Below are 22,691 nucleotides of genomic sequence, written 5' to 3' on the forward strand. Positions count from 1 at the left end.
TATTACTTTTGTATTCTCACTGGCAGCACAGTGATGGGGGCATAGAGCATTGGCCTCACAGTTCTGAGGACCGGGATTCAAATCCCGACTACGCCTTTGTGAGTTTTCTCCGGGCACTCCGGTTTCCTCCCTCATCCCAAAAACATGCATTCATTGGAGACTCTAAATTGCCCCTAGGTGTACTTGAGAGTGCGACCATTTGTCTCCATGTGCCCTGCGATTGGCTGGCAATCAGTTCAGGGTGTGCCCTGCCTCCTCCCTGTTGACAGCTGCGATTGGCTCCGGCACTCCAGCGACCCTCGTGAGGATAAGTGGCTCAGAAAATGGATGATGGATAGATGTATTCTTACTCGAAATGCGAAAAAGCCTTGCTTTCATTTTTTTGTGAAACGCTTGTTAAAAAGTTGAGATATGTGTTTTGGTCAGTCATAATATTGCACAATAAGCTTAATATCTGATGAATAGCATGTATATGTAAAAGTGAATTAGTAATTTTCCTCTGACGCACAAAAGCCGATCAAAATGATGTGGGCCGTTTGCAAAGGCTGAATAAATATCACGATTTTTCATTTTGTTTTTTTTTCAATCCTCTTTAAGCAAATGCAGCTTGGTAGCACTGCAGCTCTTGTCAGACTTAAGTAAGTATGTTATTCATCCCAAAATGCTGAGACATCTTCTGTTTTTTTTTAAATAATATTTTACTTGTAATTTGTTGAAGTTTATTGCATTTTAAATAATGTCCGTAAAATGTCTCTCTTCTCGCCCCTTTCTCACTCTCTCCTTTTATATACATATGTTTGTCGTCATTCTTCCCCTTGTAGTCAGTGTTGCGTAATCTTGACCCCAAAAGGAGACACGTTGTTAGGTCACGTACACTAGATTTAAAAACCAAAAGCAGTATATAACATACAAGGAGAAAGGAAAACTAAAAGTGCGAGCGGAAGCCGTACCAGTGCAAACCATGGGAAACACTGACAAAAGGTCATCGTAAAATAAACTCCAATAATCAGGTTCTAAATCAGATAGGCAGACGGAGCCACATCTGAAGGATGACGACAAGGGGAAAAAACAACTAAGGGGAATCAAACCCACATCAGATTACGAATGACACAGGTTTCGGGTCAAACACGGAGGGTACTACAACGGACACCACTGCACTTGAGCAAAAGGTAAAATAGACACGCAAATGGAAGGATGAGGACAATGGAAGAGAGCAATGTACCACAATAATCCAGCGCCGTGATTCTCCTTCTTTTGCACATAAATGACCATCTGATCATCATTGCCATCAGGTATGCAACAGGAGACCCCGCCCACCAGCAGTCAGCCAGGCAACAAGAAACTGGCATGTCAGTCAGCCTGTCCAGGTAGATAATGTTTTCTCACAGCGGGGTGACACATTGACTTTTGAGCATATTGGCGGGTGTCCCACCCGTGTGCAACTGCCTCCGAATGTGGGAAATCGCAAGGTTGACTTCGTCACCCTTATTTTATGACGGTGGCGTAAATGACAAAAAGTATCATTGAAAAAGATGGAGAATTGAGTTTTTTTTCAGGCAGTGGAAAATGAACTACCCCATGGTGCCTGCTAGGACTGTACCTCTCAAAAAGGCAAGCCTAGCATATGTCGGTAACGTGCAGTGGAATGAGGTCATCAGATGGTGTACAACTGAAATGCCGAGGTGTATTTTAATATGTAGGGAGCACCATATTTGTCATTAAATTATAGCTATTAATAATATCCTGATGCATGGAAGCATGGACAAACTGTACCCACTAGTGACGACAGTTCGACTCTCATGGGAGTGACTTGGACTTAACTCTGGAGAGTCCCCATCACATTCTCTCACACAGATCCGTGGCAGATATCACAAGAACATTCCTGAAAGGCCCACCCTCCTTTCCCTCGTTTGTGCCCAAGAAAAGAGTGGGGGAGGGGCTCCTCGGGACGGTATGGCATCGCGTGTAAAGCGGTGGCTCCGCCCGGGCCCCGAGGCACACTGGCCCTGTGCAATTTGGCCACTGTTACCCAGCCACACGCCTGAGAGAGGCAGATTAAAATAAAAAATCCCCCAAGATAAACTTCCACAATTGATATCGTGCTGGCCTTTTCCAAGCACTCTGGGACAACACAGCTTCCTGTCTGGTGGGGGTGCGAGGAGGGAGGGGGGGGGACAGTTTTCCTGTGCTGAGGAGATTGGGAGAGGACGACAAGGGGCATGAAAGGCATTGGACTTCTCTTAAGTAGCAGACTGCTGGGTGGGGGGGTTGGGGGGATGTTTATTGATCTTAGTCACACATATTGTAAGAGGAACTCTGCTATGAGCCACTAGCACGCTATGGGAATTGGAGGTGGTGGTGGGCACAGCAGGAATTGAGCATATAGACACACACACATGCACACAAATATATATATATATGTATCTATATGGAGGATGCATGGAATCAGACAGAATCCGAATAATTTTTTTTGCCAAGTATGTGAAAAAGACACACACAAGGAAATTGTCTCTAGTAGTTGAAGCCACTGTAGTACGACAGTACAACAGACTTAATTTTGAAACATCAAGGCATTGGCGGGAAAAAAAAAACAAAAAGCAAAAAAAAAAACAGTGACTGAGGTTGCTAGTAATTTGGTAATGCCGGTACAATTTTAATTCATTTATTTTTTGTCAAGCGGCATTGTGGCCCAAGTATAGAGCATTGACCCCACAGTTCTGACCACCAGGGTTCAAATCCCGGGCCCGCCTACGTGGAGTTTGTATGTTCTCCCCGTGCCTGCGTGGTTTTTTTCTGGGTGCTCCGGTTTCTTCCCACATCCCAAAATCATGTAACATTAATCGGACACTCTAAATTGCCCCGAGGTGTGATTGTGGGTGCAAATAGTCGTTTATCTGTATGTGCATTGTGATTGGCTGGCAACAAGTACAGATTGTACCCTGCCTCCTGCCTGTTTACAGCTGGGATTGGCTCCAGCACTTTGACAACCCTTGTGAGGATAAGCAGCTCAGAAAATGGATGGATATTTTGTCAAATGTGCAAAAAATGATGATGATGATCATTATCATCATCATTATTATTATTATTATTAGGATTGTTTTCCACGCTGTTGTCTTAGTTCTGGGAGTGTCCAAGTCCTTCAGGCTAGGTAGGGGAGGCGAGGGGTGGGGGGGGTGTTTGGGTGCCAACAGTTTTTTTAAAGCAGAAAGAGAGAGCTGGACAAGCTAGTGTACCTACCCTATTTTACCTACAACAGCCTATCTAGCAATCTTAATCCACAATTTCACACATACTTTTTCGGAGTTAAGTGTTACAGACACAACAGAAAAAAAATCCCTTACACTAAACCTAATGCTAACCCTACACTGAAACCTTCTTTTAAACTATCATGATTTGATTATTTATACTTTGTGTGCCATTTTTGTTTGATAGCATGCTTTGACATTTTCTAATGCAAAATGGTTACATTGGCTCAATGAAGGTTGGGAAACATTGCCTTAACCCACCCTCAAGTTAGTAGCCCAAACCCAACACTAACCCTTACCCTTCTCCTCACCATTACCCTAATTTACCACCAAACTCCTTAAGCGCACGTGTCGTGGGTCCTGTGCCATTTTTAGAAGTATCAGCGGTCAACTCAAATCACCTCCTCCATTGTGTGTGAAAGTGAGTTTAAGCAATGAGTTGTGCACACACACTTCCTGCTGATCCTTGGAAAATGCTTATCAACGCTCAACAGGGAATGCCAAGCCATACATTCTAAGGGTTCCACTGTGTGGCAAATTAGTAAAACCTGTATTTTCTTTCTCTTTATGTGGAAACATAAAGAAAGGAAAAGCCAGAGCAATGGAGATTAAACAAATAAAAGAACACCAGCATACTTTTGTTATGGAGATTTTTTTTCAGTTCATTGCCATGTTTGTTTTCCAGCTACTGGATATCCAGCCATCCATTTTCTGAGCCACTTATCCTCACAAGGGTCGCGGGAGTGCTGGAGTCTCTCCAGTCATCTTGGGGCTGGATGTGGGGTACACCCAGAACTGGTCGCCACCCTTGCAACTTAATTTTTGTAGTAGTTATTTAAAATGTTTTAACAATAACACAATACACAAGACCCAGCCCATCAGTAGTTTTTAATACAAGTAAAAACAAATGTTCATGTCTTTGCGATTGTTTGTGTGTTCTAGTGATATCATCCATCCATACATTTTATTTTTGCCGCTTATCCTCACGGGGCTCGCAGGGAGTGCTGTAGCCTAGCCCAGCTGTCAACGGGCAGGAGGCAGGGTACACCCTGAACTGGTTGCCAGCCAATCGTAGGCCACATGGAGGCAAACAGCTGCACTCACAATCACACTTAGAGGCAATTTAGAGTGTCCAATTAATGTTGCATTTTTCTGGGATGTGGGAGGAAACCGGTGTGCTCGGAGAACATGCACGGGGAGAACATGCAAACTCCACACAGGCAGGGCCGGGATCAAACCCGGGTCCTGAGAACTGTGAGGCCAATACTTTACCAGCTGAGTCACCGTGCCGCCCTAATGATATCAAAATGTTGCTTTTGAAAACAAAGAACAATAGCCAAGTCAAACTTGTAAGAATGTAATGCAGTGCATTAACCGCTTTACATTGTTGTATTCTGGCTGCTTTCCATTCACTTTGTACTGCTCTTCATTACTCATATCCTTCACATGCCATGGAAAAGTCATTATTAAATTTACAGAAATACAGGGAGTATTAATACTAGCTAACTTTTACTTGCTTATTTCCTAAAAACTGCAAGTAACCGCATATTTCTGGCTTGTCATCCTTTTTGAGAATGACAAAAACCGAGTTTCACATTGTAAGAGATAAAGGCAGGTCATGTTTTTTTTCTGTTACGTTCGTCATGGCCAGAAATAAATTACTGTCACGGAGTACGTTTGTGTGACAGTGTGGGAGTGTATGATTCCCTTGAGGTCACAATAGGATATCCACTTTGACAATGAGTAAGCAAAAAGCAAACTTCAGAAGCAACTACTATTCTTAAACTTGTACAGTTAGCAATGTTAGAGGAGATGTACAATACATTTTGCACATAATTTTTGTACATGTGACAGGCTTTCTTCACATATTCTATTGCTTCTTTGACTTTTACTTCTTTACTTCTTTTTCAGGAGTCAGTGAGGGACCAGGGTTCAAATCCCTGCACCGCCTGTGTGGAGTTTGCAAGATCTTTCTGTGCCTGCGTAAGATTTCTCAAAGCACTCCAATTTCCTCCCAGATCCTCAAAACATGTGTGGTAGGTTAATTGAAGACTCTAATTTGTCCCTAGGTGTGAATGTGAGCGTGAATAGTTATTTATATGTGCCCAGCTTTTGCTATGCGACCAGTTTAGGGTGTACCACACCCCTCGCCCGAATATAGCTGGGATAGGCTCCAGCATCCCTGCGACCCTATGAGGATAAGAACACAGAAATTAAATGGATGGATGAATGATTAATTATATCATATTGCATATCTTATACATGAGATAAATGAAGACTGCAGGAAAAAATGGTGGTGGGTTGGGGTGCGTGGGCTCATTATCATTTTGTTGATCTTTTTGGAGAGTTTAAAAATCGTTTCAAGCTGGAAATTGATTTTTTTGTGTGATTTTTATCTATTAAGTCCTCATGTGATAGCGGGGTCATCGTGCCTGTGTGTGTGTGTGTGTGGGGGGGGGATTTGGATGTTTCTGTGTGATCGTGTTTCACACAGTTTAGTCTAACAACTATTATGTTACAGGAGGACAGAAATGCACATTTTCAGAAAAAAAGGCAGGTGTTTGGTGAATTTTTTACTCTTTGTCATTAATATGTACATGTTGATATTTCCCGTTTGAAAAAATCTAATTCATTGTTTTTAAGTGTACTAAACGGAACTTAAAACACACAGAGTGAGTGCAGGATAGCAGATTATTTATATTTTCTGTCCAATCCTAAGGGAACATTTGCCCAGTTTCTTACCTGAATGCCAGTTTAGGAACTGGACGGCAGCTGACCCCCATTATTGTGCTCTTTAGTGCACGCAGCATTTGAGTTGACATCCCGGATAACCTCAGGGTGCAGTGAATAGACACAACACCGGCTGGCTTGGCAGTCCGTGGCCCCCCCTGGCCCCTTGTTCCTATTGCTGCAGCAAAAGACACAACATTAATCAACATGCGCACGCATTGTTTTTACAAATACATGTTACACCCACTTGCTATTATGACAGGATAGACGAGAAAATAGCTGATGACTCTTTGTGTTTCCCAGAGGTTCTACTCAAAATAAATTATTTTGCTATGTTTAATGGAAAATAAGATGCGCAGAGAGTCACTGATGGTTTAGTGGTACACATGCCTGACTTTGGTGCGGGCAGCGTGGGATTGATTCCGGTGATGGTGTTGATATCTTCCCTACGTCTGACTGGCGCGCAGTTCAGGGTGTAGTCCACCTTTCGCCCAAAGCTAGCTGGGTTCGGCTCCAGCTCTCCCGTGACCCTTGGATAATTTATCCTCATTAGATTTGCCTGTGTGGCTGGCTTTAGGGGTCAACAGTGGACTTGCCACCAGTCAATCACAGGACACATGCAGTAGAGACAAATCACCATACACACACCTACAGAATTCCTGTGGGAAATTTAAATTAATCAAACATGAATGTTTGTGGACTGCAGGAGGCTGCCAGAGTACCTGCAGAAAACCCTGGACCACCGCCCTTCGTGGTCATCCACCCCCGACCCGCTACCCACCCACGGCGTTCCACCACTGCCACCACCACCATAGCCCCCGGAGAGCATGTTGGTGGGGTTCCAGCCACCAACAGGGCCCAATGAAGCAGCCACCCAAAAAACTGTCTTACCCCTTCAAAGCAAACCCATGTTAAGTGAGCAAGGATGGGCGAGGGCACCAAAGGAGGAGAGAGGATGACGGAGCTAAAAAGTGTGTGTGTGTGCGTGTGTGTGTGTGTGTGTGTGTGTGTTGGTGGGACCCAGACCAGAAAACAAGCACAGAGGTGTCTGCACCGAGCCCAGCACCCGCCCCACCATACCTGGGACCAGGGTACCCTGAAAGATGTACAAGTGCGCTCAAACCTATTTAAAAATCTGCAGTCTATGTGAAATAAGACACCAGACCAAACCTAACTGGTCAGCAGCACAGAAAAAGGGGGTAAGCCCCCCCCCACGGTTATTTCCAGTTCTCCTCAAACAAACAATAGACCTGAGCAGGGAAAGACTGAGGCGGAAGGTGCTGACACTGCATCGAGCATAATGACCAATATTAAAGGCTCCGTCACACCATGACGTTCTGGTCAACGTTCTCTGAATATTTCAATCGTTCTATTTTTCAGCGTTCTCAAACACGGATGACAACTCTGGCGTGTGATTAACGCGTGTCTAACGCACGAAAAGCGTGTAACAGCGACCAAATAAGATACCCCTAAAAACCATTAGCGTGTACAAACGCGTCATTGGGGCGCGACGAGCGATTTGTCAACGTAAGACGAGCGTGTGACTAATGGGTGAATAACGATAGAAAAACGTTTTGCTGGCGTGTAATTTTTACAGTGGAACCGGCACAAAAACAATGGAAAGTTCATAGTCACTTCAGTTGTTGTGAGTTAGAACAGTGAGCATCATGCCGCCCGAGAAAAAAAAAGTTAGGGCGCGGACTTAGCGCTGCTAGTAAGAAAGCTAAGCCTCTTTCATCACGAGCAATGTATTTGGAGGAAAAACAACAGGAGGAAGAGCACGTCCGCGAAGTCACGCAGCATGTGACACCCGCTGGGTACCCTAAACACCTTGCAAACCCCAGTGAGGACGGTCCGACAAAGAGACAAAACAAGCAGAGAAAGGATTGCAGGATCCTGGACCGGGCTGTTGCGGATAGTCTGGTGGAGTTTTTCCGCGAAAACGAACTGCTGCTTTCTGGATCTTCCATAGTAGGTGCTCTGTACTGTAGCTTAATATTAAATGGACCTTGCTTACAAAGCATCGGTTTATATACCCATATGCATGGACGTTCGGGAAACACACGAATGACGCTCAATGTACTCCAAACGACGTTCGTTTGACTTTAGTTACACGCTGTGTGCGCTATGGGATTGTTCAGTGGTCATTGACAGGTCGCCAGTGAGTCGTTCACTGCAAAGCAAACATTTAAGTAACAACCAAGTAAAGCTAGCGTTTCGACTGACTAACGATAGCCAAACGCGTGCAACGCTCGGCGAACCTTAGTAAAACGTTCCATGAACGTTTTAAACGTTCTGCAGCGTTTAAAATTAAACGTTGATGAACGCTGGTCTCGGTGAGAACTTTTGTGCATGTTCCAAACTTTTTTTCCGGACCGGCATTCTCCGCCGATTCCCAGCGATCATTTGACGTTCACTAGCGTTCAAACAACGCTCTTCTGGAGCTATCCCAGCGACCATGGGCGAATACCAACGTTTCCTCAAACGCTATAGAATGCTGACCAGAACGTCATGGTGTGATGGGGCCAAAACATACAGTAGAATTGTGGGCACACGGGTTAATAAAAGAAATGCAGGGTGTTTTTTTTTTTTGCTAAAAAATATAAAATATTATTATTAGATTCAGTAACATTCTGGAGACATTTACTAAGCGTGTAACTTGCCTTCTTGAGGTTCTGTTGTTAAATGGAGATTTAATAGTTCACTCCTTCAATTGCTTACTCGTGGTACAAAACACTTTTTTTTTTTAAAAAAGAACCTTCCATGTTATTAATAAAAAGTGAAATTGAAGAAACGTGGCATACGTTATGATCAGCCTCGGCTCATTAGCTTTGATGTTGTTGTTATATCACTGTAAATAGATGATATTTTCCAAACATGACTTAAATACATTGGAATAAGCATTTTTGTTAGATACAACATTTTAACACTTTTATGTGACATTTATTAAACTGTAACAAGTGACTACAGAGAGCCATTTTTCAGAAATTTCATTTTTTCAAAGATGACTGTATTTAAACATGTGATGTACATGTTATCCCAGCAATGATATAACACATTCCATGATAGCTGTAGAAAGGAATATAAATATAAACTCTACTGTCACTGTCTAAGGAGTAAAAAAAAAAAAAAAAAAAATTCCCATTTTGGTTTGTGACCATATTAGAAAATAGTAGTTAAGCTATCATTCACATGCTCTATTAAACATTTTTTTTTTCATAATTATATTGCACAGCTCTCATTCATTACATTGAATGTATGTGCAAAACGTGTGTGTTGTCATTAGCTCTTGGGCTAGAGGAGGGGGTGGGAGAGGTCCTTTATGTAGTCTGCCAGTATACTGTAGGTATACCTCAGGGTGGGGAGTGTGCATTCAATCACCCACTCTTTTGCTCTTCTTGTCACTCATGGCAAAATAATAAAATAAAAGGATAGCAAAAAAAAAAAAATCAATCAATGAAAAATAATTTGTGACATTTTAAAGAATTGATTTCTTTTACATAAAAAAACATTTCTGCGCTTGTTATTGGAATGAATATACAGGGGTTATTCATTAGGTATGCTCAGGAAGTATAAAATGTAAATAATGAAAAACAAATGTTTTCAGTTTTTTTAATAACCATTGTTTTTAATAAAGCACACAATGCTTTGAACATGTTTTTATTGCGTGTCAACCATCATGTCTCCACTTATCATAATAATGATAGAAATGACAAATTGTCTAGCTTACTGTTGTATTACAAAATAAAACTTTTGGTATTCTGGCAAATCAAATAACCACAAATGCACACACGCATATGAACATATACTGTATACAGCAAAGTGATTTCCCCTGAAATAGATGCAATTTTTAGGCACATAAAATCACTTTACAAAACAATTGATAGAAACACAAAAATCACATTTTAGGATACAAATATAGCTTCAGTGTCCTAACATCCACATTATAATGGGTTATTAAAATATGAACAGCATAATGTCATTTGCATTTCATTCAGAGTCAAAAGATAGCAGCGTGACCAAAAACCCTAACAAGGACATTGGCAAAAACATTTCTTCACAACATTTTTTGCTGAGTGGCTTCAATTTGACGTCGTGTAGGTAACATTCTGACAATATTGCCCTTTTGTTGCACATTAATGACATACGTACAGTATCTATGTCATTTGTTATATTACAGTATGACTGTTCCGGAATTGGAAAGCAGAGTGGTGTCAGGATCAATTCCCATTGCTGCTATAATAGTGGACGAGTCAATCATAAACTGGCCAGTGGCAGGAGAGCTGGACCAAACTGTGAGGCAGGACTTAAACACAAACCTAAATTACAGCAAGGGGGAGTACAGCAAAATCCTGCATATTTGCGTTTCACAATTTCATCCAAATTCACCTATTTGAGTGTTTTGGGTTTTTTTTTTTGCTGTGGAACCTATCCTCAATTTTTCACTGAAAAACTGACCCAGGCGCATTTTGTGCTCGTTCTGAAATGCCCCAAGATATCAAGGCCATTCTAAATAGGAAAGCAGTGCAGTAATTGGTGTTGAACAAGTACAGTGTTCCTCTTCTTGTGACATCTAAAGCCAATTCATAAAAACCTTTTTTACTTCGCAGTTTCACTATTTGCGGCAGTACTTAGTTCTATGCCCCACAAAAAGTGGGAAAACACTTTTGAATTGATACATTTTGACTGAGAGACGAGCTTTGGATATCAGGGATGAGCTACCTTTAGCCAGGGTTGTTAGTGGAAGTTACTGAGAGTCTATGTCACATGTTCATTCACATGTCTGAAGAATGTTTTCAAAAAAAAATGCTAGTTTTTTCTTAAATGAGCTTGAAATGTGTTATATTGGAGTTCGAGGATATTAGTTCGAGTCTGACGACGGACAAAAATTTCAAAATGTCAATTGATTGTTGGAGAAATGCTAGTTTGCTTGCTGGCTGCTGTTGAGGTGTCCTTCAGCAAGGCATCATCCCTACCAGTCGACCTCATGTGAACCAGCACTCTTTGTGCACGTTTCACTAAATTTCCTAAAATGACTGCATGTACAACAAAAAGTATACATTGGGCTTTAGGGGAAATTTCCCCTCGACCAATGAGCATAATAAAATATTTATGAGTTAAACTATTAATACAACAAATTCTCAAAAACAAAATGCGGTGGAGTCATCCAATAAAGGCATTTGTTTTCCACAATTTGCGACACGGCTCAGTTCCTATTACCTTAATATCTGCCAACTATAATTGTTGCAGATGATTAAGATGGACATGTCGATGAATTGAAATTCAGTGATATGAATTCAAATCACATTGTACGTCACTATGATAGTTATAGTGGTTGCGTTAATCCCAGCACTGCCTACAGTTCATTGATATTTACCGCTCGGTCTTCACTGCACGTCTAACGGGCGCATGGTGGCTCTCAGCTGGCAGCGCTTGTGCTTCATAGTGAGGCCGTACTCAGGCGTCATGTCCACGGGCTCACCGGGCGTGCCGTGGAAACGCAGCCTTTGCACAATGATGGCCAGGAAGAGGAAGACCTCGTGCCGCGCAATGACCTCTCCAATGCAGCGACGCTTTCCAAGGCCAAAAATCATCACCTTTTCGCCTTCCTGCTTGTTGAGCTCAGTACCGTCAGCGCTCAGGAAGCGTTCTGGGTTGAAGGATAAAGGATCCTTCCAGATTTCACTGAAAGGTGCAGGAAAACATCATGATGAGCTTTCTTTCATTCCGTGCTGGCCGGTAAAAGAGGATGTGTCATACTTACGGGTCGTGATTGATTTGCCACTGATTGATGAAAACGCAGGTGTTTTTAGGAATAAAAAAGCCGTTCAGAGATGTGTCTTTTGTGGTGCTGGAAAGAGAGCAATGTCATTCATCTTACCCGGTGATTGCATTGTACACCTGCATCAAAAACGAACCTTACCAGTGGGGGATGGTGAAGGGGAGGAACGACGAGTGACGAAGGATTTCCAGTATGAAGGCCTCCAGGAAGGGCAGGTTGGCTTTGTCGGATAAAATAGGAGTGCGGTGGAGTCCCACTTTATTCTCTGAAATTGAATTCAAAGGATTGGTGAATATTTTCCTGGGATGCGTGAGGGGGAATTCCACTGTCAAGTACTTACTCAGCTCCTGAAAAAGCCTCTCCTGAATCTCCGGATAAGCCACCAAGTACATGACTGACCAGGACAAGGCAGTTGAGATGGTATCAAAGCCTAAATGAGAATTGAACTTTGTTTCATTTATGATTTGATGACTTGATCACAAGGCATTCGAAGTATAATAGAACAATGGCTCAAAATCACTGAAGCCACCAGAGATCCCTGTTAGCTTCAACACCATAACCACTACAGATCTCCAGTTCTCTGGCCTCCAGAGTTCTCCAGTGACTAGAGTGTTGAAGTAAGTGAATCTCCCAAGTGGCTAGGGTACTGGAAATCTTCAGTGGCTATGATGTTTGCTACCTCTAGCTAACTCCAAAAACCTCAAGGAAACTTGATAGACTTGTTCAGAAAAAAATCTCCAGTTGCCTCAACCATGTCCTAACCCCCGGAAAGCTCCAGTAATCTTTGCTACCTTAAATCTCTAATATCCATCATATAACTCCTGTAGCATCAACACTCTATCCACTGGTGACCGACTCCAGGCCTGGATCAGTGGGTGGGACGTACAACAAGTCACGCTCATGGGACAAAGCAGAAAGAAAAGTAAAATAAACGCTCTAACTAACCAGCTCCAAAGAGGTCGTTGACAATCCCTACGACCTTGCCGTCCGACAACTGGACATTGGAATTCTCGTCCAGCTTCCTGTCCTCGCAGTGGTCGATGAGGGAGTCAGTGATGTCACGAATGTTGTCCTGAAAGTGAATCAATCAGAAAACTTTGATGACTACAGTAAACCCATTTATTGCTAAAGTTTATAGCAATAGGTGAAAACCTGATAAAGAGATGATGTGAAAAAACAAAATTTTTTACACACTTTTTACTACTCCCATAAACTTTTAAATACATTTTTTTTAAACACAGTGTAAATGAATAATGTGTTGTAGTTGTGTGTTGAATACATGAATATGTTTTATAGAGGTTGGGCCCAGCGGTGTGAAGTCGTTTGAGACTGAGTGTGTGTGTGCTTATAGTGTGTTAATGTTCTCTAGACATTAAAAAACATTTTTGACAAGCACACAACAATCGTGATTATCCTGTGCCACATTCATGAGCATTACACTATCTTCTGATATAGCGGGGCTACAAACAATGAACCATGTTATGTCAGGGCAATACTTTACAGCTAAAATGGAAGAAACAGCGGTGATGAGCGATGAGTGGGCGATACCTTGTTGAAAGTGGCGTAGTGGTCGGTCACAATCTTCCGCACAAAGTCGTTGAAGCGGGTATTGAGGCTCACAAACTTCCTCATGGTGGCACTTGGCAGGAACTGAAGAGCCGGAATAAAGTCGGCGGGGTTGCCACTGCCTACCACCTGGCTGAACTCGTCGCTGAGGTTCACCAAGCTCAGGAGCTCCTGGTCGTCATGGTCGTAGCGCCGGCCAAAGCACATCCCGCAGATGACGTTGGCTACGGAGACGACGATGTGACGATAGGGATCGAAGCTGCCGTCGGCCTTCATGACGTTATTTAGCCGCTTTACGAGGTACTCGCCCTCCTTGCAGATGTGCTCCTCCAGCATGCATGAGTACTGTGACGAAGTGCCATCCAGGGTGGCAAAGGAGCGCAGGGCGCTGTAGGCCAGCTTACGACGGGCCCGCCACACACCTGCCTGGTCCGTGCTGAAGGCCAGACTCTCACCGTCATTGATAAAGCGGAAGGTGTACAGGTCGGGCCTCCCCGAGAAGTCTTCGCCTTTTTTGATGAGTGCCTGTCGCACCGTTTCATTGCCGCTCAGCACCACCACGGGGCGCATGCCGATCTGGATCTTGAAAACGGGGCCGTAGCGCTTGCTCATTGCCGTAAGGCTCAGGTAAGGTCTGTTGCCCACTTGTAGCACATTGCCGATGATGGGCAAGGCCTTAGGACCCGGGAGCCGCCGGAGCCCCTCGGGGATGTCACCACGGAAGAACTTGAGCAACAGGTAGACCAGACACAGTGTGGTCAGAGCCACCAGGCTCTCCGACACAGACACGGCCCCGACCAACGGTAGAATCATTAGCGCCATGGCGATGTCCTTATAATTTTCTGGCTGCTCCTGGAAAAAGAGAAAGCATAGGAGCGTTAGTGCAGCCAGGTTGTGCAACCCGTCAACTACCTGCTGCAGCGGGTGCGTGAGAACTCGGTTATTTCATCCTGCACGTGCTGCACTTGGTGCAAAAAAAGGACACAAAACTGGAGAAGCAGCCAAACATCTGCAAATGTACTCTAACAAAACCATCTCTATCTAACAATAGCAGGAGTTTGACACCAATGAGGCTTGTTCCACAGACAAGCACGCTTACCTTTGAGCAAACAGATGAGCGATGAAATCCAAGAGGAGTCCCAAGATGTCAAAATACAGCTCAGCCCCAAGTTTACTCCTCATGTCCCCAAAAGAGAGAATGGGCTCTTGCTTTATAGCGTCCTCCTCCACTCCATTGGCTGCAGCCCGTGATGTAATCATCCCTCCTTCTGTCATGAATGAAGTCTAGTGCAATGAAAAGGCGTGTGTGTGTGTGAGTGTGAGTGTGTGTGTGTGTGGGGGTGTGTGCGTGTGTGTGCGCGCCCGCATGTTTCTTTATGTGATATTGCATGATTTGAATGTCTTTGATGCATGTGCAAAGCAGCGTGCAACAAAGTGACGGCCATTCGTTGCTTTATTACCTTCCATTATTATGTTGTTGATAAAGTCATAATGGAGCGCCCTTGCTCCATTTTTAACGGCTATAAACTGTGATAACAACTTGCAACTGCAGGGAAAATTCAAAGTGTCAAGAAAAGTGTTGTAAAGTCACAAGAACCAAGGGATACGTTGGAATATTACAAAAATCAAGTTGTAGTTTGGACCCAAGTTAAACGGAATGTTACTCATGTAGAATTTTAATACTGTAACGAAAAGTTGTAATAAAACATTAATTGTTGTTTGTTGTAATGTTATGAAACTTAAAAGCCATAATGTTATTGGAATAAAATCCGAATTTTCTTTGGTCAGGCTAAGCTTGTATTAAATTGAACTAACATGTAGAATTAAATTGCAATGAATCAAAGTTTGTCATGCAGCCGGAAAATGTTGAACTGTTATGGAAATGTTCTAATCTTAGGTGGCCATCGACGTAACAGAACGTAACGAGAATGAAGACATGACCTGATGTGGGGGGGGGGGGGGGAGATGCTGATTGAAAATTAATCATGCCATCTAATAGTATGGTAGAAGGGTGAGAGAGTGTGGGTGGGAGGGGGTGGGGGTGGGGGCTGGGTGGGATAGGGCGTTACTGTCAACATCTACCACCCAGGCAGCGCTAAATCCTGATAAAGCACTCAGGTCGAATGCCATTGCGTGCTAGTACCTGTTAGCAGGAGTTAAACATTGACCACTTGCGTGAGAGCGGAGCGATCAAACCTTCACCTCCCCTTTGAGGTGGCGATGCCGTGTGTGTGTGGGGTGGGAGGGCGGGGTAACGGGTGGTGGGCTACATGAAACTGTACAGCTTCACCAGTTTAAGACGCTTTTTTTTTCTCCAATGTTTTCTTTGCCAGAAGGAAGCAGTCACTTGAAGGAACAAGTTTACATGCTAGGAATATCATCACAGTAATAGAATTTAATTAATTGTCACAACATAAAGTTTCCTGTAGGGGGCTGTTTGTTAGAAAGGGTAGCACTTTGGAAAACGTTTATTATACGAGACAAAATATGACGACTTTTAAGTTTTAATGTTTTAATAGAATGAGGTCATAACGCTCTTAGGCATTAATAAACTATACCCCTAACTTAATGTTACAAGGAAAGTATTGATGCTCAATTAATTTTAGGTGCATAAAGTCGGAATGCCACAAGAAAAAGTCGGTTCTTATGAGAAAAAGTCGTAATGTTCAGTTAAGTTCAGTCGTGATAATAAGGGGTGACTACGCAGTGCTACATGAATGTATTTTTAAGGGGTCAAGAACAAAGACAAAATTAATTAATATTGTAAAAATAAAACAATATAGTAGATAACCAAAAAAGTGGGCATATTACAACTTTATGTCAGAATATTTTGATCATTAAGTAGTAATGTTGCTGTAGAAAAATGCAATGTTTTAAGGTTTGAGTCAGAATGTGACAAGAGTACATTTGTAATGCAACAAGAAAAAAAAAATTTCAAGATCAAAGACATAATTGTTACGAGAGCGTAGTTGTCAAGGAAAACGTACAAATGGTGTGAGATTTAAGAAGTAATATTTAAAAAAATGGAGTAGTCACCCAAAATGTTATGAGAAAAAATATGTTGCGATAAAAAAAATCACATCACAAGAATGATGTTGCAAAATAAAGTTGTAATGTTATATCAGACAAAAACATTGTAATAACGCAAGAATAGAAGTATGATGTTAACAAGAAGAACTTTGATGAGAAAAAGAGAACACAAATATGAGACAAAAAGTTGTCATGTTAAGGACATTAGTTGTAGTTGCGGAGAAAGTCGTAAATGTTGTGATTGTCGTAATTGAGAAAAAGCCAGAAGGTTTTAATGTGACAATTTGTTATAACACTGCGGTGTTACAAGAAAAGTTGTATCGTCAAAAGAATCATTTTGTAATGCTTACTTTTTGTAACAATGTAACTTCACTCCATCTTTTCCCCAATGATATTCGGACTTCTTTCTTAGACGATTGTATCTTTATTCTCTTGGCTTTATGATCCCCACCCCCCACCTGTTTTTTTTTTCATTACCCCTCCCTGCAGATGAATCGATGGAGTTCGATGTCAAAAAAGTTGGATCAAATGGTTAATGATTAATGCTCCTGTTCCAAAGGATTCAAGTTGCGAATGTGGCGTTTTTCTGCAAAAATAAGCTCTCCATGCCACAATTGTGCAACTGCCAGCGTTATGAAACAAACAAATAAAACACACACACAAAACAAAGCGTAAACTGTGAATTGTTATATTCTAATCTGCTTTCTTTCTTTTTTGGGCTGTAGCATTAATATTAATAGCTACATGCATAGCTTGTTCTTATTGGCTTACGTGCAAATCCTGCTTTATCGCTGCTAAACTATTTTTACAAGGTTTTGACTTTGCTGTCCAACAAATAAGTAAGTAAGTAAGTAAATAAATAAATAAATCTAAGGTTTTTCCTGATGATCCTGGAATAAAATGTTCAAATCATAAATAGATTTAATTGAACAAGCAATATAAATTAACATACAGACTATTGTAGAATAGTTTAATGGTAGCTACATAAAATAATAACTAAAAATGTAATAAAAAGTGAATGTTTTAGTAAAAATGAAATTAAAAATATATATCTCAAGAGAAAATAGAAAATGAAAACAATTATTGTAAAACTTATATGTATATATATATACATATATATATACATATATATACATATATATATATATATATATCCCTGCCTTTTATTTGCCGCTTATCCTCACGAGGGTCGTGGGGAGTGGTAGAGCCTACCCCAGCTGTCAACGGGCAGGAGGCGAGGTACACCCTGAACTGGTTGTCAGCCAATCGCAGCCGCACTCACGATCACACCTCGGGGCAATTCAGAATGTCCAATTAATGTTGCATGTTTTTGGAATGTTGGAGGAAACCGGAGTACCAGGAGGAAACCCAAGCAGGCACGGGGAGAACATGCAAACTCCACACAGGCGATTGAACCCGGGACCTCAGAACTGTGAGCCCAACGCTTTACCAGCTGCTCCACCATTCCACTGTGCCGCCTATGATATATATATATATATATGTGTGTGTGTGTGTGTGTGTGTGTGTAATGGTCCAAAGTCTAATAAAATACAAGAATGTACATTTAGAAAAAAAATACGCAAAAATTGACAAAACAAGTAGATTAATAGAAGTATAATTTTGGTTAAACCAATATCAAAATGCATATATATACATATATAAATGAAATAAAATGGCGAGATTTAACCAGATGCTTAATTAGTAATATAAGGTAAAAAAAGAACAACAACCAAATACCAAAAAAATTGTAAAATTTCATAGCATTCAAAATAGTGAATATATTTAAAAAAAAAAAAAACCACAACATCCCCCCCCCAAGACAATTAAATTACTACTATGACTTTTAAACTTCAGTCAAAATATAAGACATTGAAGGCGCACCAAGTGAGGTCACATACTGCCTGCTTTTAATGTTAAGTGTACGTCAGTGAGAGTCCGTGACAGCATCTGAATTTGACGGCATCGACCGACAATCAGCGTCCACCAATCAAACCTTATAACGCGCTATTGATCAGTTCGAGTGTTCCCGTATTACTAAAGTGCCTTGTTGGGTCCCGGTCCGAAGGGTCAGCGCATGCTGAAGCCGAGCGAGAGAGACTTTGTGTGTGTTTGCGTGCGTGAGTGCGTTTCTGCGTGCGTGCGGCTGTGCTTGCGTGAGAAGCGGAGGCTGGGTCCGGAGGAGGGGAGGGTCTCGGACTCGCGGACAATCCTAAATCTGCCGGCTCAAGTCACGCGAAGGCGGCACCCGCTGGAAAAGACACACAAGGCTCTTAAACTGGCAGAACAAAGAACCACGCACGACCACCGCTCCGATCTGTGCGTGCGCGCGTGTTTTTCCTCCCCTTTGCGCACATATTTGCGCGCTATAACTCGCGTGTGCGTGTGCGTGTGCGTGTGCAGGCGAGGATCTGGCGGCTTTGGAGTCATGCAATGTGCCACTCAGCCCTCGCTCATCGTGCTCAGGCAACACGAGAGCGAGGAACAGGGAGCGCGCCCTCAAAACTACTTGAACAAATCGCCGTTTTAAGATGCCGTCACAAGTACGGGACACACACGGGGGTGGGAGGGGGGCGGAATAAGAGGGCGTGGGGGGGGGGGGGGTCGCTTTCCTTTTCCACCGACACGGCCAAAAGAAACACACGGGAAACTCAGCTGCATTTTCAACAATATAATTTCGAGTAAATGTCATGTTTTTCTTGGGATGGGGAGCGGGACATTTTCGAAAACTTTTAAGTTGTGTCTTTGAGAAAAGGGTTTTTACGTGTGAGAATAAAAAGTGCTGCATTAAAAAAAAACTTTCTTCAGGAAAAAAAAGGGGTGCAGAATAGTGTATATTTTAAGAAAAAACACGTATTTTGTTGCTGTTGTATTTCTTCTTCTACTTGGAAAATGTAACTCAGGAAAACACATCTTTTCAAGAAATTAGTATATTTTAGTATATTAATAGTATTTTTCTGTTTGTGTGTGTGTGTGTGAGGGGGGATTATAATAAATTTTACAGAAAAAGGACAGAATAAAATCTTGTATTAAGGAAAAATATTTTTAAGGTACAAAATACAAATTTAGAGGAATAATACATATCCATCTACTAAAGTGTTTTTTTGTAAACATTTTATTCCACTATATTTTCAGATGGGATGGTTGTATGAGAAGAAAAACAAATACTTGTTGTCGGGACGAGTAAATAGTACATTTTTCTAGATGGAGAAAAAAATAAAATTAATGGTTTGATTAAGTAAAGCTGCATAATGCAATTTTTAAAAAGTCTTATTATGAATGTAGTTGGGAAAAAATCAGAATTTTTATCATTTTGCAAATGTTTTCTGGACCAATATTTACTATATGGCGGCACGGTGGCGCAGTTGTAAAGGGTTGACCTCACAGTTCTGAGGACCAGGGTTCGATCCCGGCCCTGCCTGTGTGGAGTTTGCATGTTCTCCCCATGCCTATGTGGGTTTTCTCCGGGCACTCCTGTTTCCTTCCACATCCCCAAAACATGTAACATTAATTGGACACTCTAATTTGCCCTTAGGTGTGATTGTGAGTGCGACTGTTTGTCTTCATGTGCCCTGCGATTGGCTGGCAATCAGTTCAGGGTGTACCCTCCCTCCTGCCCATTGACAACTGGGATTGGGTCCAGCACTCTCCACGACCCATGTGAGGATAAGCAGCTAACAAAATGGATGGATATTTATAATATATATTTTGGGATAAAATGTATATATTGGGGGAAAAAAAGATGCATAGGCAAAACATTTTTTTAAATTTGCTCCAGTTTGCTTCAAACATGAATCGCGAAATCATGCGTTAGGCTGCCCGCAATAAAAGGCCACTCTACGATATGCACTTACGTAATAATATCTACTAAACAAGTAAATATTTGAGCAACATCATTTGCAGTCTGACATATTAACAAGAATCTCGTTGCTAAAATGTACTGATTTGCTTTTCGCAAGGCGTCACCCCCAACGTCGGCGCAGGAGAGGCCACACAGCTGGAGAGTTGCTTCGCATAGCAAAAGCAGGGCCGCAGTTCAGGAATGACTGGTAGAAGCTCCTTAAACAGATTAAAGTGATCACATGCTCCCCCCCACTCACACCCTCCCCACCAGGAAGCAAGCAGACCCCGCTACTGTTAGCAAGTTAGCCAGCAGGGTGAACATCAGGACATCAGGATGATGAGGTGGAACTCGCCACCGTTATGGAAGTTCACCTTCTACGGGAACTGGTTCAAGATTTTTTTTTCTTCAATATGTTGCTGACCGAGTATTACACTCAAAATATTGTCGTTTTATTTCCTCATCGTTACGACCCATTGAGTCCCCACGTGTAGCCTCCGGCAGCTTTCCTCCTTAAAGAGAAAAGAAACTTGTTGGAAATGAATTTTCACAGATGCCAGAACGAGTGCCTTCTCAATAATGTTAATCAGGAAGAAAGGAACAAAGTTCAGTTCACGTTTAGTCAAAATATGAACTAGTTGATGAACTTTGGTCTTTTGAGCTGGTTGCGTGTGGATTGGGCAGAAAGCGTGGAAATAAATTTGTCTCTTCTTCATGCCCGGATTCTTGTGTTGTTTTTTTTTTGTACGCAAGTCTACTTGTGCTCGACATGCCGATCAAATTTCGTGTCACTAAGTGAATTTGGCTTGGATGGCTGAATTTTGAAATATTTCCACGGGGTGCTACTTCGTGTGGTAGGCTTGAAACCCAAAGGCATTTTTCCCGTGTATTTCTGGACAAGAATTCTCCAGACTTTTGCGGCTCTGCTCATAATAGACGTCCATGAGCAAATGTTATGTTGCTAAGTGAAAGCAGCTTTGGGGGCTGAATTTTCAAACAATTCAGACAGGCGCTACTTACTGTGTGAATTCCGGAGCGCTGGAAGCCAAAATTGCTGACTAACAATGTATTTTCAGGCACGGCTTCATGAGACTTTTTGGGTCCCTCTATTATTTATAGACATGCCGATCATATTTCATGTTGTTGAGCGAAACTGGTCTCAGGGACTGAAATTTGAAAGAATTCCCACAAAGTGCTACTTTTGGGGAGCTTGAATGCAAAATAGCATACTGTTCTTGGTATTTCTGAGCATGGCACCTTGAAATTTGTTTCTTGAGTCTACCGACTGCATGCTTACCAAAATTCGTGTCGTTTAGGTACGTAGCTTTGGGATGGGGTCTGATTTTCTTTTCTTCGGGATGCGTTGGTTGAGTGTCTTGAGTCCTTCCATCGATCATCATTCAGCAGCTTCTCGGGTCTTGCATATGGCAAATCAGGCACAAGCCTTAACATGATTATTTTGGCCTACGGGTCATGACACCACACATGAAAGTTGCCAGCGACCCGGTGTTTCTTGGACATTTTTGTTTCCAGAATTTTATTTCAAAAGAGTTATTTTAAATCAGGCTTTGACTTTTAATTGTCCTTATACTGCAGGAATTCTCTTTCCATCCATCCATCCATCCATCCATCCATCCATCCATCCATTTTCTTAGCCGCTTATCCTCACGAGGGTCGCGGGAGTGCTGGAACCTATCCCAGCTATCTTTGAGCGAGGGGCAGGGTGTATCGTGATCTGGTTGCCAGCCAATCACAGGCCACATAGAGACAGACAAACAGCCACACTCACAATCACCCCGAAGGGCAATTTAGAGTGTCCAATTAATGTTGCATGTTTTTGGGATGTGGGAGGAATCCGGAGTGCCTGGAGAAAAAACACGCAGGCACAGATGTAACATGAAGCCCGGTCCTCAGAATTGTGGGGCCAACTACAGCTGTTCCACTGTGCCGCCGTTCTGTGCTGGTAAACAGATTCTTGAACACAAAAAGACACACTCAAAAATAACCTTGCACAACTAACCACGGTTATTTACAGTATAAGGGCCCAGTGTTCAGACAATTCCCTGTTGTGTTCAAATTTAAAATGACATTCATGATACCTTTTCTAATCAGCTCTTTTTTTTATGGTCAGAAGGGTCAGAAGTTTTAATGTATTTATTTAAAACTGATTATTTGTCATTGATGTACTTCGTTTTTTCGGTCATTTGAAATGTACTGTTTTGTTGATTTTCAAATTTGCTATTCAAAATATTATTTGTTAATTTTAGATTTTTTTTAGGAAAATTCATTTTATTTTTTCACAATGTCAGGACTGTCTAATTTGAAAAAAAAAACCATTTGGTTAAATTTTGACTTTGCTAATTTCATAGGTACTTTTTAATTACTTTTTTGAAAAGTGTACTTTTTCTGTAATACAATTTCTATCAGAGTACTTTTTAATGAATTAAATTGGAACTAGATAGTTTTTAAACAACAGTGTCTGTTCATTTTCTAAATTCGA

The 22,691-nt window shown here is 41.9% G+C and overlaps 1 protein-coding gene across 1 annotated transcript; it reads right to left on the minus strand.

The window, feature by feature from the left end:
• Positions 1-9,573: 9,573 nt before the first annotated feature.
• On the minus strand, positions 9,574-14,817 carry LOC133498190 (cytochrome P450 1A1). Its single transcript, XM_061814723.1, has 7 exons — positions 14,423-14,817; positions 13,306-14,175; positions 12,703-12,829; positions 12,098-12,187; positions 11,899-12,022; positions 11,740-11,826; positions 9,574-11,660 (listed from the first exon to the last, which is right to left on the minus strand). Exons 2-7 carry the CDS (start codon positions 14,143-14,145, stop codon positions 11,363-11,365), a joined length of 1,566 nt encoding a protein of 521 aa, XP_061670707.1. The 5' UTR covers positions 14,146-14,175; positions 14,423-14,817; the 3' UTR covers positions 9,574-11,362.
• Positions 14,818-22,691: the final 7,874 nt, after the last annotated feature.

This window comes from Syngnathoides biaculeatus, chromosome 3 (assembly GCF_019802595.1).
Source record: "Syngnathoides biaculeatus isolate LvHL_M chromosome 3, ASM1980259v1, whole genome shotgun sequence".
NCBI lineage: Eukaryota > Metazoa > Chordata > Actinopteri > Syngnathiformes > Syngnathidae > Syngnathoides > Syngnathoides biaculeatus.

Bases quoted from the DNA above. Each gene is read 5' to 3' on its own strand.
- LOC133498190 (XM_061814723.1), bottom strand. From the start codon at position 14,145: ATGGCGCTAATGATTCTACCGTTGGTCGGGGCCGTGTCTGTGTCGGAG. The intron at 11,827-11,898 runs GTAAGGTTCGTT...CTCTCTTTCCAG, and splicing joins CCCTTCACCATCCCCCACTG to CACCACAAAAGACACATCTC. The intron at 11,661-11,739 runs GTAAGTATGACA...TGCACCTTTCAG, and splicing joins TGGCAAATCAATCACGACCC to TGAAATCTGGAAGGATCCTT.